This window comes from Nicotiana attenuata, unplaced genomic scaffold, assembly GCF_001879085.1.
Source record: "Nicotiana attenuata strain UT unplaced genomic scaffold, NIATTr2, whole genome shotgun sequence".
Lineage (NCBI taxonomy): Eukaryota > Viridiplantae > Streptophyta > Magnoliopsida > Solanales > Solanaceae > Nicotiana > Nicotiana attenuata.
Window position 1 is genome coordinate 296,631 of NW_017670807.1, and position 26,462 is coordinate 323,092.

The following is a 26,462-nucleotide window of genomic DNA, read 5'->3' on the forward strand; positions in this document are numbered from 1 at the left end:
TAAAAAAGAAGAGAGATCTCGACTTGATCCCAATTGCTTTGCATAATTTCGCATACTTCCATTGTTGAATGAAAGTCATTTCGGGCAAATCACTCGAACTATTCTGAGAAGTATAGAGTGAGTAGAATCGAGCAATTGGTTATATGCATACTCCCAATATGTGTGAATCCTAGCTTAAGATTCAATGATTCCGTCATAATGACCACCTAGGCGATAGGTTCGACTACCCTAGTCCCTTTATCATTTGAACAACTTGCAAATAGTTTAAATGCGCTACCCTTATAGTAGTTTAGTTGAGCATATTGTAGTTAATAGATACTGAGAAATCATAATTAAAACGCAAAAATGTGTAGAGAGTGCAATTTGGAGCAAAAACACACGCCACTTTTAGATAGACACCTGCAACTCCAATATCTAGCTAATCTGTGAAATTCGATTCTCCGACCCTAAATCGGGTAAAAGCTGCTTCGACCTCTCTCGCTACTTATAGTAGTGCACGGTTGGCCCGTGCATCCAGCACTGAGTTTTTCGAATTAGTGGCGGTCCTGCAGAAGAAGAATTCAGAGAGTTGCCAAATCCAGGTTTGAAGACCAATGCAGTGCCGGCGCTGCCCATTCATGCGGACCGTCGACTAGAAGCCACCGCCGCCGCACACGATCTGTGCGGTCCGCTATGCCAACTTCAGAGAGCAGTTTGTCGTCAGAGCACTCTAATACGGCAGCCACAGGATTTTGTGGCGGTCGCAACTAACCCCGCAGGGGTAAATTTTCTGGTCGATGATTTTGTCAGCGTTAGTATATAGTAGCTTCTTTGTTCATTTTTTAGGTTAAGCTCAGATAGTTAGAACCGAAGGCTGCGTGTGGGTCGAATATTTTAGATGTTTGAGTAATTTTAGCCGTTTTCATACATGAATCTTCAAGTTCTAAATTTACAATAAATTAATATGAGTTTTCTTCATTATTTCTTTGTTTTTGTCTCTAATTAATGAGTAGCTAAGACCCATCAGCTAGGTTTGTGGCTTCAACCTAGGTGGTAATGTTGATGGGTCTTGTATTTTAGGGCTTGGATTGACTATGGGTGTCTGATATTTGTGGGCTATATTTCATATTTTTATTGCTAAATTAGTGGTTGCGAAAGTACTGGTTTGTGTTTAGTTGACCTTTGCTCTTCTTGACGAAAGAGATATGACCAAGTCTCTAAAATTAGTCAATAAGGAATTGGGGCCGTATAAAGAGGAACGATAGCCCCATTAAAGGGTTAAACAGAGAAGATTATAATGACCCCCGACTTGAAACGCTTAATGCTTTGTGCAAATTTTGCATACCCATTGGTCTGTGAGAACCATTTCGGGCAAAATCAACTTCGAACATTCCGAGAGAAGTTATAGAGTGAAGAATCAAGCAATGTTTATATTCATATCCCAGTGTCATTAGCGTTAGCTCCGAATCAAATTGACACATAAGGTACCCAGTGCTTTTAATTTTTAATCCTAGCTTATAGTCCTAATTGAGTTTATAGAATCATAATTTAAAACCAAAATGTGTAGAAGTGGCAATTTGACAAATAATTATAGACACCACACCAATATCTAGCTCCCTGTGAAAGACCTAAATCGGGTAAATAGCCTGCTCGAGCTCTCTCAGCTACTTAATAGTAGTGATTGGACTTTTGGCAGTTGCCATGGAGCTGATTTTGCTATCTATCTAAATAGTTTGTGTTTTGTTCTTCATTTATATCATTGCATGCGGGATGTCACACTTTAGGTACAAAAGGCATTAAAATGCCAATGACTATAGAAAACGTGATTGCGGGGGAGAGGATGACGATAATGGGAGAGGATGGTACCTCTTGTACTCAGGACAACCGTGGGCCGTCCATGCAATGAGAACGTTCAGACCCTCCCGCCACAGAGTTCTTCCACCAAGGCTATGATGCATTGGAGGTTCCGCCAGGATCCGGGCGAGCAATTTTCAAATAACCAATATCTGACATTGTTTGGAGCAGCGTGGGGTACTTCACGGAAAAAATGCTATACATCTCAAGGGTTTCGTGATACCTGAGGAGTTTTCCGAGAATCACTTCGATTGAGCAGCTTAGAGGGAAGGCATTTTGGATTGCATGACTTCCCAAACATTTCTAGATGAGTTGGCGGATAAGTTCATGCAAATTTCTACCGGGAGAGAGGGATGAGATCTTAGACCTTAAGACACGAACATTGCCATTGGGGAGCGATGATTAGAACTATAGGATAAAGGAATCCCCAACAATCATATGACCGACTATGATACAACAAAAGTTCTGTCACGGGGCATCAATACAACGAATCAGTGCATAGTCAATTGGCTGGGGTAATTTCATGAAGCTGCCTTATGATGGAAGCTTGTGCTATTCTTGTACGAGATGGCTGATACATCCTCCGCTTGGCAAAGTAGAGCCAATGTGCCACAGGGTGACCCCACGGTCACTCATTTGCACAAAGAACTACATGATCATGGCATGGCTATAGCAAACTTACAACAACAATGAACCAATTAGCAAAGGCACAGTTGCAACAAGTTCAAACCTCGCCAAGTAAATGCCATGGAGGTGTTATGAACAATAGAAGACAGAGAGGTCAATAAACCAAGGGAATTCGGATCAATTTGACAATGATTGTGGTGGATTTCCCAAGATGATTGTTATGATGGGCAGAACGAAGAGGTGCAATATGTGAATAATTACCAAGGTCAAAGAGGAAATTTGTCTAACCAACAACAACAGTGGAGATCCCAGGGCAATTGGGGTAACCAACAACAAGGTAACAGTAACTGGAACAATCAACAACAAGGGAACAACAATTGGGGAAATCAAAATAACAATCGAACAATCAGGGAAACTGGGGCAACAACAACAATTGGGGTGGAAACAACAACAACCAGGGTGGATGGAACAATAACAAAGGAAATCAGGGGCAAGGCTTTCAAAGGCCCCCAATGTACCAACAACCGAGCAACCCACCAACTTTTCCATCCCAGGGTCCTAGTTCTTCCAACAACGAAATGGGTAGAATTGAAATGATGTTTGAACAGATGATGAAAAAGAATGCTGACTCCGATGCGCAATTGACTTCGCACAATACTTCAATTAGGAATTTGGAGGTCCAGCTAGGCCAAATCTCACAGTCTTTGAATACTCGCCCTAAGGGGGCTCTATCGAGTGATACAGTAGTGAACCCAAAGGGTGGGAACAATCATGTTATGGCAGTGACTACACGGAGTGGAAGAGGCGGTGATGTGAATACCTTCAAACAAAAGCAAGTTTTGGGTGATGAAGTTGAGTTGCAAGAAGATGAAGTTCCTTTGGTGGTTGAGAATGTGGTTGATGAGAATGTGAATCAAGAAGTAAGGATTGATATTCAAGATGCCGAGATGGAAACGCAAAATGACGTGAACCCGTCTAGGGAACACGTCATAGACATACCGGAGCCAGTTGTGCCAAAAGCCAAGGCACCCTTGCCTAGGCCACCTCCCCCTTATCCTCAGAGGCTAGCCAAGCAGAAAAATGAGAATCAATTCAAAAAGTTCATTGACATGATGAAGAGTTTATCCATTAATGTGCCTTTGGTGGAGGCTTTGGAGCAGATGCCTGGCTATGCTAAATTCACGAAAGATTTGGTAACAAAGAAAAGATCCATGGACTGTGAAACTATCAAGATGACCCACCAAGTTAGTGCTATAGTACATTCAATGGCTCCGAAGTTAGAGGATCCTGGTGCTTTCACTATCCCTTGCACTATTGGGAGTGCAGACTTTGCTAAAGCTTTGTGTGATCTAGGGGCTAGTATCAACTTGATGCCCTACTCAGTTTTAAGACTTTGGGTATTAGGCCACCGAGGCCAACTTCCATGAGATTGCAAATGGCAGATAGATCAATGAAGCGACCATTGGGTACTGTTGATGATGTGCTTGTTCGGGTAGACAAATTTATCTTGCCGGCTGATTTTGAGATCTTAGATTGTGAGGTAGATTATGAAGTCCCGATCATATTGGGGAGACCTTTCCTTGCTACGGGGAAGGCTCTAGTTCATGTGGAAGCAGGGGAACTCACTTTCAGGGTGGGTGATGAAAAGGTCGTTTTTCATGTGTGTAAGTCAATGAAGTAGCCCAATTGTACAGAAGTGTGCTCATTTGTGGATCTTGTCACGGCTGTGATAATTGATGATACTAGTGCAATGATCAATGTGGAGGACACTTGGAGGCCAAATTGTTGAATCTTGATGTCAATGATGATGAGGGCCGAGTGGAATGCGTGAATGCTTTACATGGAATGAGCTCTTATTCTTATGAGCCTAGCAAACTCTCTTTGGCTCTTGAAAATAGAAAGACCCCTCCAACATATCCTTCAATTGAGGAACCCCCGGTGTTGGAGTTGAAGCCATTGCCTCCACACCTCAGGTATGAACTCTTAGGCCCTAATTCAACTTTACCAGTTATTCTTTCCTCTTGTCTTACTAACATGCAGGTAGATGCCACATTGACGGTGCTCAAAAAGCGAAAAAAGGCAATTGGATGGACTTTAGCTGATTTTTGGGGAATAAGCCCCGCATTTTATATGCGCATTGACACCTTGATTGCCAAGTATGGTGTCAACCACAAAGTGTCTACTCCTTATCATCCTCAGGCGAGTGGCCAAATTGATGTCTCAAACAGGGAAATCAAGAATATTCTGTCTAAAACGGTCAATGCAAATAGGACTGATTGGTCTAAGAAGTTGGATGATGCTCTATGGGCGTATAGGACTGCCTATAAAACTCCGATTGGTATGTCTCTGTATCGGTTGGTGTTCGGGAAAGCTTACCATTTACTGGTTGAGTTAGAGCATAAGGCCATGTGGGCCTTGAGAAAGTTGAACCTAGATTGGGATGTGGCTGCAAATCTTTGTGTTGAGCAACTCAATGAACTTGATGAATTCAGTTTCCATGCCTACTCTAGTTCGTCCTTGTACAAGGACAAGATGAAGTACCTTCATGACAAATATGCTCGTGGCAAGGAGTTTAAAGTAGGTGATTCGGTGCTCTTGTTCAACTCTCGGTTACGGTTGTTTCCGGGAAAGCTAAAGTCAAAATGGAGCGGACTTTTGAGGTGGTGTTTGTGACCTCGTTTGGTGCCCTTGATTTGAAGAACGAAAATGGGGAGATTTTCCGGGTTAATGGTCACAAGGTCAAGCACTACTTGGGAAAGTTTGATGATAGCCATGTGGTGGCACTTGTTCATTTCAAATGATTGGATGGTAACATACGTCGTGCCGCGACGTTAAATCAGGAACTTCTTGGGAGGCAACCCATGTGTATTTCTTCTTGTTTTTATTTGATTTTCATTGTAGTATAGGATTGATTTTTGGACTAACTGGTTGTGAGATGCTATAGGATTGTGTAGATGCAGTGCAGGACATAGCGGAAAAAGTGTTCAGGTCTCTGAAGTTGTCAATGCGGACGCACTACATTTAGTGCGGACCGCACTGATGAAGGGTGAAATTACTAACTCTCTAAAGTTTGCCACCGCGGCCACAGTACCATTTTGTGCAGCCCGCGATGGACCACTGTGACCGCTTTCCATTATGTGCGGACCGCAGTGGTTGCCTTCTCATACTCTAAAACATGATGTGTGGTGCGGACTGCGGTCGACTTTGTGCGGTCCGCATTGGGTTGGTAAGATGGGCCCTAGGTCCTTTTCTATAAATAGGTCCTGAGGCCCTCCTGTTACACTTTTCGATCTCTTGACTCTCAGAACGTATAAATCACTGTTCATCTATTCTTTTACTCGCAATTAACTGCTTGGAATTGTTTATCTTCATGTCTTCTCACATCTGGTAACACCACATTCTTTTTTTTAATTGTTTTATTTTTGTTATTTTTCCTTTACTTTTTATTTTCTTGTCTATTATCCTTTTCTTCCTGTATTTTCTTCAATAGGTTAGGTTAGGGTAGTTGATTTCTTGATTAAAGTAGAATTAGGCGGCTAAAATCACTGGGCAAACACTAAGGGACCTTTATTAGGTGTAAAAATGGAATTAAAATCAAAATCTCATAAACCCTAAGTTAGTGTTGCTTCTGGGCACTCAGTGCGGACCGCGATCGATTCTGTGTGGTCCGCAGTGCTTCAGTGCGATCTGCAATGGCATTTTGTGCGGACCGCATTGCTGAGTGTCTGTCTTCTGAAGTTTGGGGACTGCAGCCGCACTGCATTTTGCGCGGTCCGCATTGGTCCCAATGCGGCCGCACTACATTTTGTGCGGTCCGCATTGCATGGATACAGAGAGTGGGTAGTCTGAACCCCACCTCTGTGCGGACCGCATTACCATTTTTTCGGTCCACATTGACCTCTGTGCGGCCGCACTCCATTTTTTTGCGGTCCAGCTATGTAAAACCTGCAACTGTCTGCAACTTTTTGCTATCGTGCAACTGTGAACTTAACAGCTTATACTGATACTAACAAAGCATGGCTGAATTTTTTACACACAATGGTAAAATCAAAAGGTCAGGGTGCTAAACAACCAGGCAGAGGAGAGTCCTCCCGGGGGAGGGGACGTGGAAAGATAATTAATCCCCAAAGTTTGAGAGGCAATTAATGCAACAAGGAAGGCGATTCGGGTCGTTGATAGAGCTGCTTCCCATTCCTCGGGAAGTGAGTATGTACCTTCCACGGAGCTTACTGACTCTGATTCTATTCCGGAGTTTATGGATGATTTCCCGGACAGATTCAGGCTGACAGATGAACCCATTCCTCCAGCATCCCCCACTGCTCAGGCTTCCGTGCACGGAGAGGGTGCAGCAGGAGAAGGAGAGGAAGTAAGGGGAGAAGAGGTAGTAGGAGAAGGGGGTGAACCTCAAGTCGGGGGTGTTGCTAGAACTAGAAACCCGGAGCTGTGGCAAGACCGGTTTTTAAGTGAGGTGGCCTACTACAAATTCCGGGAATGGTGGCCGGTGAGGAAATTGATCCCGGAGAGGAGCTTTGTTGATAGAGACCTAATGCCTCACACCCCAATGTAAGAAGGCAATTTAGGGAAAGAATAGGCCGGGTATACTTCTTGGGGGATTTTGTGGATGCGAACGAGCACTTGGTCAAGGAATTCTATACCAATGCTGCCCATATCAAAAAGGGCACCAAAGTGACCAAGGTGCGGAATTTGAAGGTGTTGTTTGATGGAAAGTCAATTAATGACTACTTGGGTTTTGATGAGGATGATGAGTCGCTATACTTGGCGAAGATGGAGTTAGGTGAAGAGGTCCGTCCTTGGTTGGCACAGTATCTGGCAATCCCAGGTACCACCCTCGATTGGCTGAATGCGGGAGTGAAGATTTTGAGAAGAAGTTTGAACTTTGAAGCCAAGGGGTGGGAAACATTTGTTTGCAGCAGATTGGACCCCACTACTCATGACAACTCCCTCCCTCTTCACCGGGCAGTTTTGGTGGCATCGATCGTGGCGGGGTACCCGATTAACATCGGGAATGTGATGTCTAGGGTGATTACTCAGGTGGTAGCTGAAGGTGACAGAAACTACCCCTTCCCCAGCTTCTTGACCATGTACCTCCGGGACCTCAAGGTTGAGAAGAGGCCATTTGATATCAAGGTAAAGGCAAAGGCCCCGTTCTCCTAGTATAGCATGCAGGAGATGACAACCCGAAGAGTAAGAACTTCAGGGGAACAGCCACTGCTCCAACTGGCTAGTCTGAAGAGCCAGTTGTGGTAGTGGCCCCTACTCAGCCTGCTTCCACCTCCGCAGACATTCCCCCTGGTCCATCCACTTCAACAGCTCCAGACATACCCTCTTCCCGAGCCTACCCAGTGACTGCACACTGACTGAGCCAGGCTCTTCTTAGCATCAACATCTGGATGCAGATAGCTTCATCCAAGTTGTTTGTCCTCACCACTACAGTAGCAGCTCAGTCGGCACCTCCACCACCGCAGGTCCCACAGTCCATTGAAGATGCCCTCAAGGAGATTCTGGAAAACTAGAAGGAGATCCTTGAAACTCAGAAGAAGCTTACAGATGCTGTGGATGCTCATGCGAAAGCTCTCAAGGACCTTGCTAAGGAGGCCAAGAAAATGAGAAAGACTCGGGCTTCCAAGGAGTCCGTGAAGGAGTTGAGGGTTGAGGTTGACAGATTGAAGGCAGATCATTTGCCTTTGGATTTACTGTTCCAGGATCCTGTGCCAGCAACCCATCCCCAGCCAGTGCAGTCAGAGAGGCCTCCCAAGAGGCAGAGGGTGATTCCCCGTGCAGACGATGCAGTCATCCAGTTGGAGGATCCACGGGAGATTCCCCTGTACTTGAGATATTCTGGACTGAGGGTGCGGGATACCAAGAGATCCCTGGCACATGTGTTTCTATATATATATTGGGATACTAAGAGATTCTCGGGATACCGAGAGATCCCCAGTGTCGATGATGAGGATACTAAGAGATCCTCTGGATACCGAGAGATCCCCAGTGTTGATGATGAGGATACCAAGAGATCCTCGGGATACCAAGAGATCCCCGACATACTTATTGAGGATACTAAGAGATCCTCGGGATACCAAGAGATCCCCGACTTACTTATTGAGGATACTAAGAGATCCTCGGGATACTGAGAGATCCCCAGTGTTGATGATGAGGATACCAAGAGATCCTCAGGATACCAAGAGATCCCCAGTGTTAATGATGAGGATACCAAGAGATCCTCGGGATACCAAGAGATTCATCGGCTACTATTTCGTGTTGAGAGCAGTTTTTCGTGTATTGTTACCTTTGCTTTCTATTACTTTTCTTCCTTATTTACCCGGTTTAGATTCTCGCTGTAGACTTTATTTAAAATGTTTCTGTTATCTCATTATTTATTATGTTATCTCAGTAGGGCCCTGACCTTCCTCGTCACTACCCAACCGAGGTTAGGCTTGGCACTTACTGAGTACCGCTGTGGTGTACTCATGCCTCTTCTGCGCATGTTTTTCATGTGCAGATCCAGGTACTTCCTCCCAGGCGTATCATCCTCGTGGTGGAGAGTCCTAGCTGAGACTTGAGGTATATCTGCTACGTCCGCAGACCAGGAGTCTCTACTCTATTCCGGTTTTAGCAGATAGTTTCATTTTCTTTCCTTTTCATGTTGTTTAGACATTCTGGTGTAGAGCTGACTACTATACTCTATTAGCCTGTGTTTTCTCGTGAGTTTCTGGGTTTTGGGATTGAGTTGTAGAATTCCGCATTTCTTTGAGTTGTATTGGCCGAGCGGCCTTATATGCAGCTATTATTTTACATATGTTCAGTTTTGATTAATTATTTCCGCGAGTTATATTGAATTTCCGCATTGTTAGGCTTACCTAGTTGTAGGAACTAGGTGCCCTCACGACATGTTCATGGAGGGTGAACTGGGGTCGTGACACTTTTATTTTACTTTGGGTCTGTATATAAAGTTATGTTACATTGTACATATTCATCCCATCTATTGTATATTCGATTAAATCCCCTCTTGTATATATTCATTTTACTTTCCGCAATTTTTCGTTCTTAGCTTCTTATTTATGTTCGTAGCTTCTTGTTCTGAACGTTTGCAATAAGCCTTTGGTTTTCTTAATGCCACAGTTCTTTCCAAAGGTGGAGTTTGTGTGAACCGGGTGGCTCTTCCCAATGATGGATGGCGTGACAACCTTCTTAAGGGTTTGAGTCCGTTTTTCTTTTCTTTTTGCTTTTTAGTAGTTAGTGGTTAAGGGTGCCTCAAGCAAAGCTTCACTTGGGCCTAACACATTTGCCTTTGATCTCATGGTCAAAAACAAATTGTTGTGTTTAGGATGGTGAAAGTCCTGACCCTGAGACTCTTGTGTTGACCGATAATCATCAAGTGGTTCTTCGGGACCATTGCGTGCTCAAATCTTATCTAAGGTCGTTGTGGGCCCCCGACTCTATGTCTTTAGCAATCCCATAGCGTGTGTGGGTAATGGCCCTTGGCGGGCAAGAAAGTTTCTTGACTTGTTGTCTTCATGGGCGGCTATGACTTCCCGCATGTTTCTTTATCAGGATCAGCAAGGTGGAGGTTCAGAACAAGGTTATATTCGATGTGAGGTGTATTGCCAGCATCTAGGAGGTTATTTGAGCAGCTATGGTGGTCAGAGGTTATTATTTCGGGCATTTGAGTTGTGTGGGGCAGCATGTGATTGTATTCTGGATTAGAATTTTGGTTCGATTCAGCTTGTTAAGGTTTATGCAGTGTGATGATGTGGAATTCGGATCCTGTGATGAATTTCAGATACTGAGGTTTGGATTCTATTCTAAGGTTATGGGCTAAGGAGGGGATGAGATCTTCAGTTAAGTTGCATTGTCAACTCTACTTAGGTTGGGTGATGGGGAATTACCCTCGGGTGTATGTGTGGTGAGCTCATGTAGTGGTTCGATGGCTTTGGAACGACTCCGGGCACGTTCGAGGACGAACGTATGTTTAAGTGGAGGAGGATGTAACGATCCGACTGGTTGTTTTGAGCAATTGCGCTCAGCTCGGCAGTTTGAGGTCTCGAGTAGCTTCATATTATGCGAATCGACTTGCGTGCGCAGTCCGGTCGTGAAACCGGAAAGCTTTTATGTGAAAATATGAAAAAAAAATAGTAATTTTTAGAGTTAAAATTTGGTTTTTAGTTGACTTTGGACAATATTTTTGGTAAACAGACCCGTATCTGTGTTCCGACGATCCCAGGAGGTTCGCGGAAAAATATGGGACTTGGGCAGCTGCCCGGAATTGAATTCCGAGGTCCCTAGCCTTAGAAAACAATTTTTGAAGAAAATTGTTGTGCTGGTTTTTAAAGGAAATAAAGAAATGAATTAATATTTGAACTCGTTGGTATCGGGACCGTATTTTGGTTCCGGAGCCCAGTACAAGTTTGTTATGATATTTAAGTCCTATCTGTAAAATTTGGTGAAAACCGGAATTTATTTGACGTGATTTGGACGTCCAGTTGAAAAGTTAGAAAATCATAAATTTTGAGATTAAATTCATAGTTTTTATGTTATTTTGATGATTTGATTGCACGAGCAAGTTCGTATGATGTTTTTAGACTTGCGTGCATGTTTGGTTCAGAGCCCCGAGAGCTTGGTGAATTTCGGATAGGTTTAGGCTATGTTGCGCTTGTTTTTGGATGCTTCATCGTCGTTTGTTCAAGCAAAAACAATATCACATTGAGAAAATGAGATCCAAATTCAGTTTAGTTGGAACAATTAGATCCGTATCGAAATTACGGAGCCATAGGAAAAAGAATCATCGAATTTGGACATTGTATGAGGAAGCTATGCTCATTTTCGTGTCAGGAAAAATTGTTGGTTCTGGTGTGGTCGCAAATGCGAACTTTATATCGCATTTGCGATGCCCAGTTCACAAATGCGAGATTTTTGTCGCAAATACGGCTTTTGCCAGCCCTGCGTTTTTCGTAGTTGCGAGGGGTTCGCAAATGCGAAGCCTGGGTCACAAATGCGACATCTGAGACCTGTTAAGTGAGGTTTTTGACGAGATTTTCAGCCATTTTTCAATTTTCTCAAGCCCTAAACCTCCATGGGCGATTTTACAAGGACCCAAACTTCCCCAAATCATTGGGTAAGTATCTCTAATCAATTTTCAACTATATTTTGTGATTATATCTTAGATTTAACATCAAATTCATGAGAATCTAAAGGAAAATTTGGGGAAAATTGTGAAATCTTTCAAAAATGTGAAATGATAATTTGAATGACCAAATGGTATCGGAAATAGATAATTTTTGTATGGGTGAACTCGTAGCGGAATGTGTGTTCGATTTTTGTAAATTTTGTCGGGTTTCGAGGTCTGGCCCGGGGAGTTGACTTTTGTTGACTTTTTGCAAATTGTATAAGAATCATAGTTTTATTAATTGAAATTGTTTTCTCTTGCATTGTTTGATGTATTCAAGTTGTTTTTGGATAGATTGAGCCGAGCATTGATGAATTGGTAAATGAAAAGCTAAATTGATTATTGAATTCGCCGGATTGAGGTAAGTATCTTGCCTAACCTTGTGTGGGGGACTTCCTCTTAGGATTTGAGTCTTCTATGCTAATTGTAGTCCGTGCATGCGAGGTGACGAGTGGGTGCTCGGACTTATTTGCGGGAAATTTGCTCTAGGGTTCTTAGGTCCTTATGTGGAAAGTATCCTGTTATGATTGGGTTTCCTAGTTGCTTAAATTGCCTCTATATGCTCCATATGACGTTGTTAGCTTTCCTTTAATTCTCACGTGTTACATTGACCCTTAATTGTCTTAAGTGAAGTGATTGCCTTCCTTATTGTTTTGATACTTCTTGATTGTGAGTTCCTCTATGACTTCATGCGAATATGTTACATGTCCAATTGTTGTGGTTACCGGTGTAGTTACCACGTGTTTATTATGTCTTGTTGTTTTGTTGAGGTTATCGTGCTTCTTGGTTTTTCCGTGACCCTTATTATGTACTTGTTGATTCTCTTGCCGGGACGTTATTGCTTAAGATATTGTTTCCCTTGCCGGGATATTGTTGTTATACTATTGTTCCCTTGCCGGGATGTTATTGTTTATGATATTGTCTCCCTTGCCGGGATGTTGTTGTTATACTCTTGTTCCCTTGTCGGGATTCATTTATGATAGATGATGATCTGTAAATGGGAGCGAGTTGCACGCCTGCAACAAGATATCTGAAATGGGAGCGGGTCGCACGCCTACAACGAGATATATGAAATGGGATCGGATTGCACGCTTACAACGAGATATGGGAAATGGGATCGGGTTGCACGCCTGCAACGAGATATATGAAATGGGAGCGGGTTGCACGCCTGCAACGAGATATGTGAAATGGGAGCGGGTTGCACGCCTGCAACGAGATATGTGAAATGGGATCGGGTTGCACGCCTGCAACAAGATACGAAATGAAAGTGAAATTCTGTGTTTGTTTTCCTTATCCTTGTTAGTAATTGGATTTTGGTGCCGTGCACTTTCTGTTTGTTATGTTTATTTGTTGTTACCAATTCAAATATTTTAACTGTTCAGATTCCTTTACCACTGTGATCCTTTGTGAAGGAACCCCATCATGTTTTCTATACTTTGCCGTATTTATATACATATTTTTCAATATTTCAAATTTCAATAATTTCATCTTCAATTTATTTAGTTACTCAATTAAATTTTCTTAAACCGTCTGAGGTTGTATTTTACTTAAAAATGGAATTTCTACTAAGATAATTTATTAAATTTCTTGTTAAAGGTAATATTTCATTCGATGTTGTGCTTAATTGAAAATGGCACTTTCTTTATTTAAATAATTTCTAAAAATAATTTCATCTTTTGTTGCTGAGTTCCTAATTGGTTTAGAAGTTGTACTCCACTTAGGTTATGTAAATCAGACTCCTTGAACATCTTAATTGTATACGTTGTTGTGTAAAGTGAGATAGAAATATGTGGGCAGGAGGTGCCGGGTGTGCTAAAAGTTTGGTAAATGAGGTTTTGATATGAGACATCGAGTTTGAGATGGCTGGAAATTGTGCATCAGAAACGATATGACTTATTGAGCTGGCATCGCCTTCCTTGTTTGAGTACATTTTTCTTTACTTGTCTGTGTTCCCGTTATATTGGTGTTAATTTATCTGGTTATCTTCGTTTCCACCCGTGTTTCTCTTTATTGTTTCTACTGATTGTAGTTTGTTCTTTCTCTGTTGTTGATATTACTATTTCATTTTTAGATTGATAGTTTATTATCAAATCCTATTCAATTTATTTGACCAGTAGGTGTCTTGACTGTTCCTCGTCACTACCCCACCGAGGTTAGTCTTGATACTTACTGGGCACCGCCGTGGTGTGCTCATACTACACTTTTGTACATTTTTATGTACAGATCCAGGTATTTGATCGATAGTAGCTGTGCGGGTCGTTGCGGTGGAGACTCGAGGTAAACCTGCTACAGTGTTCGCAGGCCTCAGAGTCACCTTCATTTGTACTTATTCCCATTTGTTCCTTTTGTTTCGGAGCAGTGATGTATTTATTTTGTATAACTACTCTTAGAAAGGCTTGTGACTTGTACCACCGGTTTTGGGAATTGTAAATTGTTAAGAGTTATTCAGATTAAAGTTAGCAAATATAAATGTTATCTCAGCTAATGTTAGGCTTACCTAGTTTAGAGACTAGGTGCCATCACGACCCTTTCGGAGGGATTTTTGGATCATGACAGCTGAGAACAACTGATTTGAGCAGTCAATTGAGCCAATAACCTGCAGTATTTTGGACAATTGTTTGGAATGCTACGTGTGCTGAAAATTTGCCCTGTTCTTGCACTGTTTAGGCAGCATATCTGTGTTTTTGAGTGCAAATTCTGCACCGCTGGCTCGCAGTGGTTTTGATTGGCTGAGTAGTTTATGTGTCTAACTGAGATTTGCTTGATTTTATGATTGTTGATCAAACAGAAGAACTGGTGCATTAAAATTTCCAAAAAGTTTTGTTTGTCTTCCCCCCTTTGAACTAGGTTTATGATGGATGGTTTGACATCTTTTTGACTTTTGGATTGGTTATCTTCACCTTGATTTGGATGAATCGGTATCTTTAATCACGTTGACATCTAACAGTTTCTTTATCTATGTGAAATTAATGAACTCTCATCTATCTCCTTATGAAGTTCAAGTTCTATGCTTCAAAATTAGTACTTCTGATGAGTTCCTTGAAGTTTCCTTAATCTCAAATAGCATTTGCTTCAATTCTACTCATTTGGCAATTTGGCTGTTATTTTCGACTAATGCACTGATCTTTGAGTTCTGGGGGAAAGTCACTAGATTCTAGGCCAGCTTCCATGGGAATTATAGTCTAAAGATTCTGCCAGTTGATTGTTCTTCGAAATTGGCATGGGTTAATGGGGAGGGTTAAGGCTCTTATCATATTTGGATCCATCGCTCATTTCTTTTATTGTTATTAGTGTTCACATTTATATGTGCTAGATGCGTATCTCCTTTGGTTGATCGATACTTGTTTAAATGATATCGGGCCGTAGGGATCGGGGAAAAGGCCGAGCTTATTAGTTATTAAGTTGTTTGCATGCCTTTGGAATTGAGCTCGGCCAAATACATAAAATAAAAAGTCAAGAGAATTTGAGCATGATTTAGAATTTTCGCTTTTATTTAGTTTCCTTTTATTTATTTATTTTGTTACGCTATCGGCTAGTAGCATGCTAGGGCCGACCACTCGGTTACGCAAATTTTAGGTCCTTTCTTTTATTCGAATTAAGGCGAGAGGGCGTTCCCTTTTAGTTTATATTCATGGGGATGCCCCGTAGACTTTGTATATATATTTTATCCGGGGTATGCCCCGAAGAATTTGTAAATATTATTGAAGCGGTGACGAACACCTTGGAGGAATCATAGTGTAGGTTAGCTTAGGAATTTAATTTTCATTTTTATTTTTTTTATTAGGTGGGGACAGCCTCGAGCCTCTTTTTGTGTTTATTTTTCTTATGTGTTTTTTTACCTCAATTTGAATATCTCAAAAGCCGACTAGATCAAGTATGCCACCGTACTAGCTACGGGACTCCGGGAATGCCTAACACCTTCTCCCCGAGTCAAATGAACCCCCTTGCCTAGAACTCTGGTGCAGACTTAGTTTTTGAGTCCAAAGTATTTTAAAAGGAAAAATTATTTTTAAAAACGGTGACCTGGCACACCGAAACCCAATGCCAGGTGGCGATTCTAAAATATCTTTTGAAACACAATATTCTTTGTCACTTTTAATTAAAAACCCTTTTTGAGCTTTAAAAATCTTTTTATTAATTATAAGAGGGTTTCATGAGGTGTAAAAAAAAGGGGTGTGACAGCTTTGGCGACTCTGCTGGGGAGTTGCAGGTTCAAGCTGATACTACGATCTTGTTGGCTTTTTAGAATATTTGGTTGAGGTTTTTATGTTTTTTTTAGCTTCATCTTATTTTTATTATGTTTTTCTACTTTGTTATTATTTGCTAGTTGTCTATGTGTTTACAGTTTTCTATTCATGTGTTTATTGCTTATAACTGTCATCCAAAGTAAGTTTGAGCGTACACGGACTTTTTGTGAGTCGCCCATGTCTTTAGGGGGGTGGCATGGGAGCGTGGAGTGGGCGGACAGCTAGAGCAGCCGCCATCGACCACGTGCCACCCCGAATTGCCTTGTCTAGTGAACCCCATACGTAGGTCAGCCTTTAGGTCATGCTTATTTGCATCATATCATTTAAACCTAGCAGGGCTCGGTCCCAGACACCATGTCCCGTTGTAGGAGGCCTATCCAAATTATGTCAAAATGGGCTCATGGCCCAAAAAGATATTTAATCATCCCTATGTGCTACATGCTGCATTCTTTAAGGGTAAAGGGGTCATTTGGGCGGACCAATGATTGTTGAAGGCAAATGAAAAGAAAAGAGTGTGAAATATAAAATGAAGCAAGTAGGGCACACTCACATTTTTCTTTCATAGTTTTCCAAAATTTAAAAACAAGAGAAAAACAAGAAAATCCAAAAAGATTTTACATTTTCCATCATTTTTCAAAAAGACAAATAATATAGTTTTTCCAAATTAGTTGCATTTATCTAAAGCTTTCTCCCATGTCCAATCTTCCCGAACTACGCATACCTGATTTTCGTCTTTCAGGAAGGGATACGTAGGCAACCTACGTAGGATCCGGCCTTCCTAGTAAGTCTTAGGTTCTTGGCCATATCGGCCGTTTTTGCAAAGTGGGGTCATTATTGCAAAGTAATTTTGGATACCTGATTCCTAAAAGATTGGGGGTTACGTAGGCTCTCGTGAGGTGTTTCCATGTCGTAGAGGTCATCCTAATTGAGTATTGCATTTTTAGACTCCTTCGGCCACATAGGCCATTTTTGCAACAATAGCCTCAGTCATGTCTTGCGTGTGTCCTATAGGAGATGTCAATATCACATAGTGTCCTGAGTCACTAATTTTATTTAGCCTTATTCCTTTCAACAGGTATGGATCCACTCACCAAGGCTAGAGTATCAATGGTTGTCAAATCCCTAGAAGGCTAGTAAAATGGTGGAACATGTTCACATTACTTGAGCAACATGATCTGATGGGTAAATTAGGGACTCTTATTTCATTGGTGGATATTACCCCCTGTTCCGACCTTGTAGAAGCAATGTTGACATTTTGGGACCCACATGGGATGGTATTTAAGTTTGGGGATCTAGAGATGACACCCACCTTAGCTGAGATAGCCGGGTTGACTCGTCTGCCATACCTAGACAAGGAATTGATTTACACAAGGGCTCATTCAAGCACAAAGTTCCCTAAGATCATACGAATGGATTTAGAAAATCACATGGGATGTCTAGATCAATCTTGGGTACCTTAGACTTTTTATTTGAGAGGTTTGCTCGTCCCACTGGATATGAGACCTTCATAGACGAGCTCTCTATATCATATGATTCTTGGAAGAAAAGGCATCCTATGGTCTTCGCTATTGCATTGCTGGGTCTCTTGATATTTCCTTTGGAGGGTAGACACATCAGCAAGCGCCTTGGTTCCAACAATTTTGGCAGAAATCTATCGTGCTTTGACCAGGATTCGAGAAGGCGAGAGGTTCTTTGAGGGAAGAAACTTGTTGCTGCAGTTGTGGTTGATAGAACACTTATATCCCGCCACCATGTTTGAGAAAGATGTTATTGATCGTTGTTTGAGAGATCGAGTGAAGTGCATCGAGCATAGAAGGACGTTCGATAAGTTTGCCTTACCACTCGGAGTTCAGGCTTAGATTGATTACTTAGGATCTTTGACTGAAGAGAAGATTTTGTGGTCATACCTTTGGATTGATCTGGACGTGATCTTAGCAGGATCTCGCGTGCAAGACTTCTTGGTACTGATTGGACTTTGGTGTACTAGACCATATACCCCTGCTAGAGTAATGCGTCAGTTAGGAAGGCGACAAGAAGTCCCCTACATTCCTGATTCTCGTGACTTCATTAGGGAGATTGACACTATGGCTCACAAGGAGGTCGACATTCAGACCTATTGGCGCCATGCAATGAAGATGGGTAGAGATACTTTAGCAGCTGACCCCCATTCACTTAGGTATACCCATGAGTACTTCATATGGCTACAGTCTACTCAGCATGGGGTTAGCAGGCCATTGCCCCGACGTGTTAGAGGAGTATTTGACGAGGAGGCCACCTCACGAATATTGCTTAGACAGTTGATTGATCGATTTACCCAGGAAGAGGAGGCCCACGCAGCAGAGAGGGTCGGGGTTCGATTGACACTTCAGTCATTGAGATCACAGTTGGCAGGGTTGGTAGAGAACATGGGACAACACCGTGAGTACCTTATTAGAGTCAGCCTTCCAGATGCAGGCGCGCATTCCAGGATCCTTATTTCCAGTTTTGAGGTGCCCTTGCAGGGTATAATACAGAGTTTAGATTCGACAGGATTGACAGGGCCATCCGGATCTTCATCAGATCCGTCCCAGCTAGGACCATCGCATTCGAGAGCCATTTGAGGAGGCATTTTATTTATGTGTTTTGAGATTGTTTTATGTTCTCTTTTAGTTTCATGTCTTGTCTAGGAGTACCAAGTCCTCTAGCTAGTGTCAGAGTCTATCATAGTGTAGTTGAGTCTGTCGAGTCTTTCATTGCCGTACTTACTATTTTGTAAACCAAAAAGTTTTATATGAAAAATCCAAAAAGATTCTTATTTTTTAGTTTATTTTTTGCAAGAACTACGCTTGGTCTGATTCATGAGCGACATGATACGTAGGTAACCTACATCAAGTTCGATCGAATTATTTTTTAAAAAAGAAAAAAGAAGAAGAAAAAGAGAGATGGAATTGTGGGGTGCGAAAAAAGAGAAAAAGAAGAGAGTGATAAGACAAAAGAAAAGAGTGGGAAGAAAACGATGTAGGATAAGAGGTGCTAGAAAAGAAAGAAAAGAGAAGATTCAAATGAGCAAATTGGGATGATGCCATATGACCCTGCGACCCTCAAAGCCATTTTAGAACCGCTAATTATTGCTAGGTGCATTGCACGTAACGTGATATTATTTAGCTGATAAATGCCCTAACGCTAACATAATGGCTTTGTTTTGTGTTTCTCTGTTACCTTTATTTAATAACAGGAAGGTGGTTAGTTTGTTGGCATCCTGGCAAGTCATCCATACAACACCATGTCAAAGCGCCAAATAGTCATGACTAGCAAAGAAACAGACATAGGGGTTGTAGACGCACCAAGGGAGATTGTAGAATCGGAATCAGAACTGAAAGAGGAGGTTCGAAGGTTGAAACATAGATGGCGGAAATGTATCAGGCCTGGATTGAAGGACACCCTCCACCTACATTCCCTACCAACTATGCAGAAAACCCTGCTTCCATTTCACCACTGTCCCAAGCCCAGATGCCCAATACCATTGATCTTTCCCCATAACACGCACCAGGCTTCACCCCTTACCACAATTACCCTGGCACTTCGGCCCAAAATTTCCATGCTCCACCATCCAAAACAACCTCATACCCTGCTCCAACATCTGCTCCTATTTTTGTACCCCCTCCACATACTACCCTCCACCGATCCTCTAGTGAGCCCGCATTCCAAGCTCCAGATACCCAATACTATGCCCCGGAACCCACCTTTAAAGTCCCAGATCCTTACTCCTACACTCCCCACTTTGAGCCTCATGCCACCCTAGAACGTGGAGCAAGAGGAGATATTTAGGAAAGTAAAGAGTCTAGAGCAATCATTGAGAAATATGCAAGGGTTAGGAAGCTAGGTGAGTGTGGCTTATAAGGATTTGTGTTTGTTCCTTGATGTCCAACTGCCTGCCGGGTTCAAGATGCCCAATTTTGACTTGTATGACGGACATGGGGATCCTGTAGCTCATCTGAGAGGTTATTGCAGTAAAATGAGAGGCGCCGGGGGAAAAGATGAATTACTGATGGCGTACTTCAGCCAGAGTCTGAGTGGGCCAGTTTTAGAATGGTACACCCGCCAGGACGCCAACAGGTGGTACACATGGGATGATGTGGCTCAGGCCTTTGCCCGGCACTTTCAGTACAATATAAACATTGTCCCAGACCGCCTATCTTTGACCAAGGTGGAAAAGAGGCCCGGTGAAAGCTTTAGAGAACATGGGTTCCGATGGAGGGAGCAAACCGCACGGGTCAATCCTCCAATGAAAAAGGCGAGATGGTTGAATACTTTCTTCAGGCCTTGGAGCCTACTTACTTCGGCCATTTGATCTCAGCCACTGGTAAGTCTTTCAAGGATGTGGTAAAGATGGGAGAGATGGTGGAAGAGGGGCTCAAGTCGAGCAAGATCATGAGCTACTCCGCTATAAAAGCAACCACACAGGCAATCCAGAGTGGTACCGGAAGTTTGCTAGGCAAGAAGAAGAAGGACAATGTCGCTACGGTTGTTTTTGGACCATGGCATGGCCAGAGGGGTCCACCTCATTAGTACACCCATCCTCGACCCCGACCTCAAGCCTACACCCCAAGCTCCATATAATCCACCCCAACATTACTTTCCCCCGCAAGACCCCCAATACTCAGCCAAACCACCCCAATACCATGTTCACCACGCATAGTCATATGCTCAACCCCCTCCTTACCCGCAATGGCATGCTCCAGCTCCACAAAATACTTATCCACCTCCACAACCCTACCAAAACCCTACTGGTCCAAATTTTCGACCAAGGCCGGAGTATAAAAGAGAAAGGCAGCAGCGGAAACAAACTTTCACCCTGCTTGGAGAATCCTATACTAGTTTGTTTCAAAGGTTAAGGCAGTTGGATGTCTTGAGGCCTATTGAGTCAAAGATACCAAATCCCCCTCCAAAGAACCTTGATTATTCCCTCATATGCGCCTATTGTTCTGATGCTCCAGGGCATGTCATAGAGAAGTGTTGGCATTTGAAAAGGGCAATCCAGGAGCTCATTGGTACAAACCAAATTGTAGTCCAAAGCCCAGACACGCCGAACATAAACCAAAACCCTTTGCCAGCCCATGCAGAGACGCATATGATTGAAATAGTTCATAAAGATGGGAAGCCCGAGAAACCTTCCAAGTCCGTCATGATGATTTGGGCCAGTGGAAGTAATTTGGTTAAAGCTCCAGACTCTACCAAAGCGACACTCTTAACAGTTGAAGGGGTGGCAGAGAAGCTGAGCTCCTCGGTTTGAAGCCACCGGTGTTGGTCGTGAAAGGGCCTTCGAAAGATATTGGGGCAAGTCAGGAAAATCTAAAAGTGGTAGTGCCAGGGGTCCCAAATAAGCCTGTCATAGTTGTGAAAGGGTCTCCTATTACCCCTATTGTCATCAAACCAGTGACCCAGCTGCCGGTGGTTGATAACAAGGCCGTTCCGTGGAATTACAAACAAGTGATAGTGACATACAAAGGAAAAGAGGTGGAGGAAGAAGTCAATGAAACTGGAGGATTGACTCGTTCTGGGAGATGTTTTGCCCCAGAAGAATTAAGGAAAGCCAAGCCGTTCAAGGATAGTCAAATGCTAATAAAGAAATCGGTCACCGAAGAAGAGGCTGAAGAGTTCCTGAAAAATATGAAATTGCAAGACTATTTCATTGTGGAGCAGCTAAGGAAAACACCGGCTCAGATCTCTCTTTTGTCTTTGTTGACACATTTAGATGAAAATCGCAGGGCCCTGATGAAGATTTTGAATGAGGCATATGTTCCTGATAAGATCACAGTGCACCACTTGAAAAAGATAGCTAACAAGAACTTCGAAGTAAACAGGATCACTTTCTCAGATGATGAACTTCCAATGGAGGGTACAGAACACAACCGAGCTCTTTATCGCACGGTGAAGTGCAAAATTCTGTTGTCTCAAGGGTGTTGGTTGATAATGGCTCTAGTGCAAATATTTGCCCTCTGTCTACTCTGCAAAAGTTGAAGATCGGCACCAAAATAATCCATATGAACAATGTATGTATTCGAGGCTTTGATGGGGGAGGTAAAGATTCTGTTGGTGATATAATGCTCGAATCGTCGGTAGGGCCAGTTGAGTTCACTATGGAATTCCAAGTGTGGTTGTCTCCTACAATCTGTTGTTGGGCAGGCCCTGGATACATGATGCTAAGGCAGTCCCATCATCTCTGCATCAAACAGTGAAGTTTGAATGGGACATGTAGGAAATAGTTGTCCACGATGATGAGGACTTATCAGCTTGTAATGACACAATTGTTCTGTTTATTGAGGCTAAAAACGATAAGGGACCTTAGGTCTATCAAACTTTCAATACAGTATCTGTTGAGAAGATTCCTGAAGGAAAATGCATTTTGGGCCCTAAGTTGTCCTCCGCATCTGTCATGGTAGCAAGTGAAATGTTGAAGAATGGTTTTGTACCAGGTAAGGGTCTAGGTTTATCTCTACAGGGTATTGTGCATCCAGTGCGCCCCCGTGGAAATCTTGGTACATTTGGTTTGGGATTCATGCCCACAGGGAAAGACGTGAAAAGGGTTACAAATCTAAAACAGAAGGTATGGTCACTCCCCGAGCCTGTCCCACACATCCCTAAGTTTTTTGTCAAGCCAGGGGCCGAAAAACCTCTAGTATCATCAGTGCCAAAACCTGTGGTCGATGTTGATGAAGAGCTGATCAAGAGGTTCTAGAGTCTGTTTGATGAGGTTAATATGGTAGAAATTGGTGAAGGTTCTAGTAAAGCAGATGTGCAGTTCGTTGGGCCAAATGTGAAGCTTAGCAATTGGGAAGCTACTCCTCTCCCTACCATGAAGGAGTTTTGGTAGTTTGCTTTGTTTTCCTTTCTGTTATCTGGGTTATTCCAGGGTTGTAATCCAGATTTTTATTTTTGCTTGTTTTGATGTTCAAACCCTTCTATTTATTTTCAATGAAATGCAATTTCCCATTTTCCATTATTCCTAATAGTGTTTCATTTTGTTGTTCTTTGTACAGTTGTTTTTATGCTGGTTGCAATGACATGACATGCATGAGGACTTTTCAGCCAAGTCTTAAAAGCCAATCTAATTCCGAAATAATAATCCAAGAAGTAGAGTATGATGATGAAATAGAATACGATGAAGAAGCAGCATTTGAGGAAATGAGTAAAGAGCTAAAACACTTTGACGAAAAACCAAAGCCTATTTTGAATGAAACTGAAGCAATCAATTTATGAGACCAGCATAATGTTAGGGAAACCAATATAAGTGTGCATCTGGAACCGCAAGTTAAGGAAGAAAGTATCAAAACATTGTTTTAGTACAAAGATATCTTTGCATGGTCGTCTGACGATATGCTAGGCTTGAGCACTGATTTGGTAGTTCATAAATTGCCAACTTATCCAGCATTCCCTCCTGTCAAGCAAAAGTTACGAAAGTTCAAGACTGACATGAGCGTGAAGATAAAAGAAGAAATCACAAAGCAGCTTGATGCAAAGGTCATTCGGGTCACTCGATATCCCACTTGGTTAGCTAATGTTGTGCCAGTACCGAAGATGGTTGGTAAGACCAGGGTATGTGTTTATTACGGTGATCTTAACAAAGCGAGCTCGAAGGATGATTTTCCATTGCCGAACATTCACATTCTGATCGATAATTGTGCCAAGCATGAGATTGGATCTTTTGTGGATTGCTACGCAGGATATCACCAGATCTTAATGGATGAGGAAGATGCAGAAAAGACAACGTTCATCATGCCATGGGGAACATATTGCTACCGGGTAATGCTATTTGGTTTGAAGAATGCTGGGGCAACTTACATAAGGGCGATGACTACCATATTTCATGACATGATACACAAGAAGATTGAGGTTTATGTTGATGATGTGATCATAAAGTCAAAGAAGCAGTCTGACCATGTCAAGGATTTGAGGAAGTTTTTCCAAAGGCTCCGCAGGTACAACCTCAAGCTCAACCCTGCAAAATGTGCATTTGGTGTCCCATTCGGGAAATTGCTAGGATTCGTGGTTAGTAGACGTGGTATTGAGTTGGATCCGTCGAAGATCAAATCCATCCAAGAGTTACCGCCGCCAAAGAATAAAACTAAGGTGATGATTTTGCTCGGAAGGTTAAATTACATCAGCAGGTTTATTGCTTAGCTCACGACAACCTGTGAACCCATCTTTAAGCTGCTGAAGAAGAATGCTGCAGTCAAGTGGACTGACGAGTGTCAAGAAGCGTTTGGTAAGATTAAGAGGTACTTGTCGAATCCACCGGTGCTGGTCCCACCAGAGCTAGTGAGACCTTTAATTCTCTATTTGATAGTCCTGGATAACTCTTTTGGCGGTGTGTTGGGTCAAAACGGCATCACGGGAAAGAAGGAGCAAGCAATATATTATCTCAGTAAGAAGTTCACTCCCTATGAGGTTAAGTACACTCTTCTTGAGAGGACATGTTGCACCCTGACTTGGGTGGCACAAAAGTTAAAGCATTATCTGTCGTCCTAAACTACTTACCTCGTTTCTCGCATGGATCCTCTAAAGCACATCTTTTAGAAGCCTATGCCCATAGGAAGACTTGCAAAGTGGCAGATTTTGCTCACAGAGTTTGACATCATCTATGTGACTCGGACTGTGATGAAAGCCCAAGCCTTGGCCAACCACTTGGCCGAGAATCTGGTGGATGAAGAATATGAGCCACTGAAGACTTATTTTCCTAATGAAGAAGTGATGTATGTTGACGAGGTGGACCATGATGAAAATCCAGGCTGGAAACTCTTCTTTGATGGAGCTGCTAACATGAAAGGTGTCGGCACAGGGGCTGTACTCATTTCTGAAACAGGGCAACACTACCCTGTAATAGCCCAACTTCGATTTCATTGCACCAAAAACATGGCTGAGTACGAAGCATGCATTCTGGGTTTGAGGTTAGCTGTAGACATGAGAGTCCAGGAAATACTGGTTCTGGGAGAATAAGATTTGTTGGTTCATCAGATTCAAGGAGAATGGGAGACTCGGGATTTGAAGCTCGTACCGTACTGACAGTGTCTGCATGATCTTTGTCAACGATTTAGGTCGGTAGAATTCTGACATATTCCCAGGGTTCATAATGAGATTGCCGATGCCTTGGCTACTCTGGCATCAATGTTGTATCATCCAGACAAGGCTTATGTCGACCCAGTGCATATCCAAGTTCATGATCAACATGCTTATTGTAATATGGTTGAAGAGGAAATTGATGGTGAACCTTGGTTCTATGATATCAAGAAATACATCAAGTTGGGGGTATATCCAGTACATACTCCAAGTGATCAAAAGAGAACCATTTGACGTCTGGCTAGTGGATTTTTCTTAAGTGGGGGAATCTTGTACAAGAGGACTCTAGACTTAGGACTGCTGAGGTGCATAGATGCTAAAGAAGCTTCGACTATCATGGACGATGTGCATTCTGGAGTTTGCGGGCCGCATATGAATGGGTATGTCTTGGCAAAGAAGATACTTTGAGCGGGTTATTATTGGCTCACCATGGAACGAGATTGCATCAGATTTGTTCGCAAATGTCATCGATTCCAGGTGCACGGTGATTTGATTTATTCCCCGCCATCTGAGTTGCATACAATGTCTGCACCTTAGCCATTTGTTGCTTGGGGCATGGATGTCATTGGACAAATTGAGCCAACAGCATCAAACGGGCACATGTTTATTCTGGTGGCCATTGATTACTTTACCAAGTGGGTCGAAGCTGTAACTTTCAAGTCCATGACCAAGAAGGCAGTGGTGGATTTTGTTCATTCAGATATCATTTGTCGGTTCGGAATTCCCAAGGTAATAATCACAGACAATGCTGCCAACCTCAACAGTCATTTGATGAAAGAGGTATGCGAACATTATGCATCAAAACTCCACTCCGTACCGTCCCAAGGAGAATGGAGCTATTGAGGCTGCTAATAAGAACATAAAGAAGATACTTCGTAAGATGGTGCAAGGTTCTAGGCAATGGCACGAAAAATTGCCTTTTGCCTTACTGGGTTATCGCACTACTGTTCGCACTTCAGTAGGTGCAACTCCTTATTTGCTGGTATATGGAATTGAGGCAGTTATACCTACAGAAGATGAGATTCCATCCCTTCGGATCATTGCAGAAGCTGAAATTGATGATGATGAGTGGGTCAAAACCCAGCTAGAGCAGTTGAGTTTGATTGATGAGAAAAGATTAGCTGCAGTATGTCATGGTCAATTGTATCAAAAGAGAATGGAAAGAGCATACAAAAAGAAGGTGCGTCCTCGGAAATTCGAAGTGGGCCAGCTGGTATTGAAACGCATCCTTCCCCATCAGACTGAAGCTAAAGGCAAGTTCTCCCCAAACTGGCAGGGGCCGTTCATTGTGACGAGAGTGTTGCCCAATGGTGCTTTGTATTTAATAGACATAGAAGGCAAACGTATAGATATGTCTATCAATTCTGATGCAGTCAAGAGGTACTATGTATGAGTTCTTTGCTTGTCTTCAATTATATTTTAGTACTTGGCATATTCAAAGTTGAAATGATGAAGGCATTTCGTTCCGCTACCCA

The 26,462-nt window shown here is 42.6% G+C and overlaps 1 protein-coding gene across 1 annotated transcript; it reads left to right on the plus strand.

The window, feature by feature from the left end:
• Nucleotides 1–20,121: 20,121 nt before the first annotated feature.
• Nucleotides 20,122–22,609, plus strand: LOC109243495. The gene is made up of 5 exons (XM_019410437.1): nt 20,122–20,425; nt 20,613–21,048; nt 21,132–21,801; nt 21,854–21,923; nt 22,242–22,609. Exons 1-5 carry the CDS (start codon nt 20,122–20,124, stop codon nt 22,607–22,609), a joined length of 1,848 nt encoding a protein of 615 aa, XP_019265982.1.
• The last annotated feature ends 3,853 nt before the right edge of the window (nt 22,610–26,462 follow it).

Coding starts and splice junctions, on each gene's coding strand:
- LOC109243495 (XM_019410437.1), top strand. CDS start 20,122: ATGGAGGGAGCAAACCGCACGGGTCAATCCTCCAATGAAAAAGGCGAG. Junction 20,426..20,612: donor ACCATGGCATGGCCAGAGGG/GTCCACCTCATT, acceptor GGCATGCTCCAG/CTCCACAAAATACTTATCCA. Junction 21,924..22,241: donor AAATAATCCATATGAACAAT/GTATGTATTCGA, acceptor CTTTCAATACAG/TATCTGTTGAGAAGATTCCT.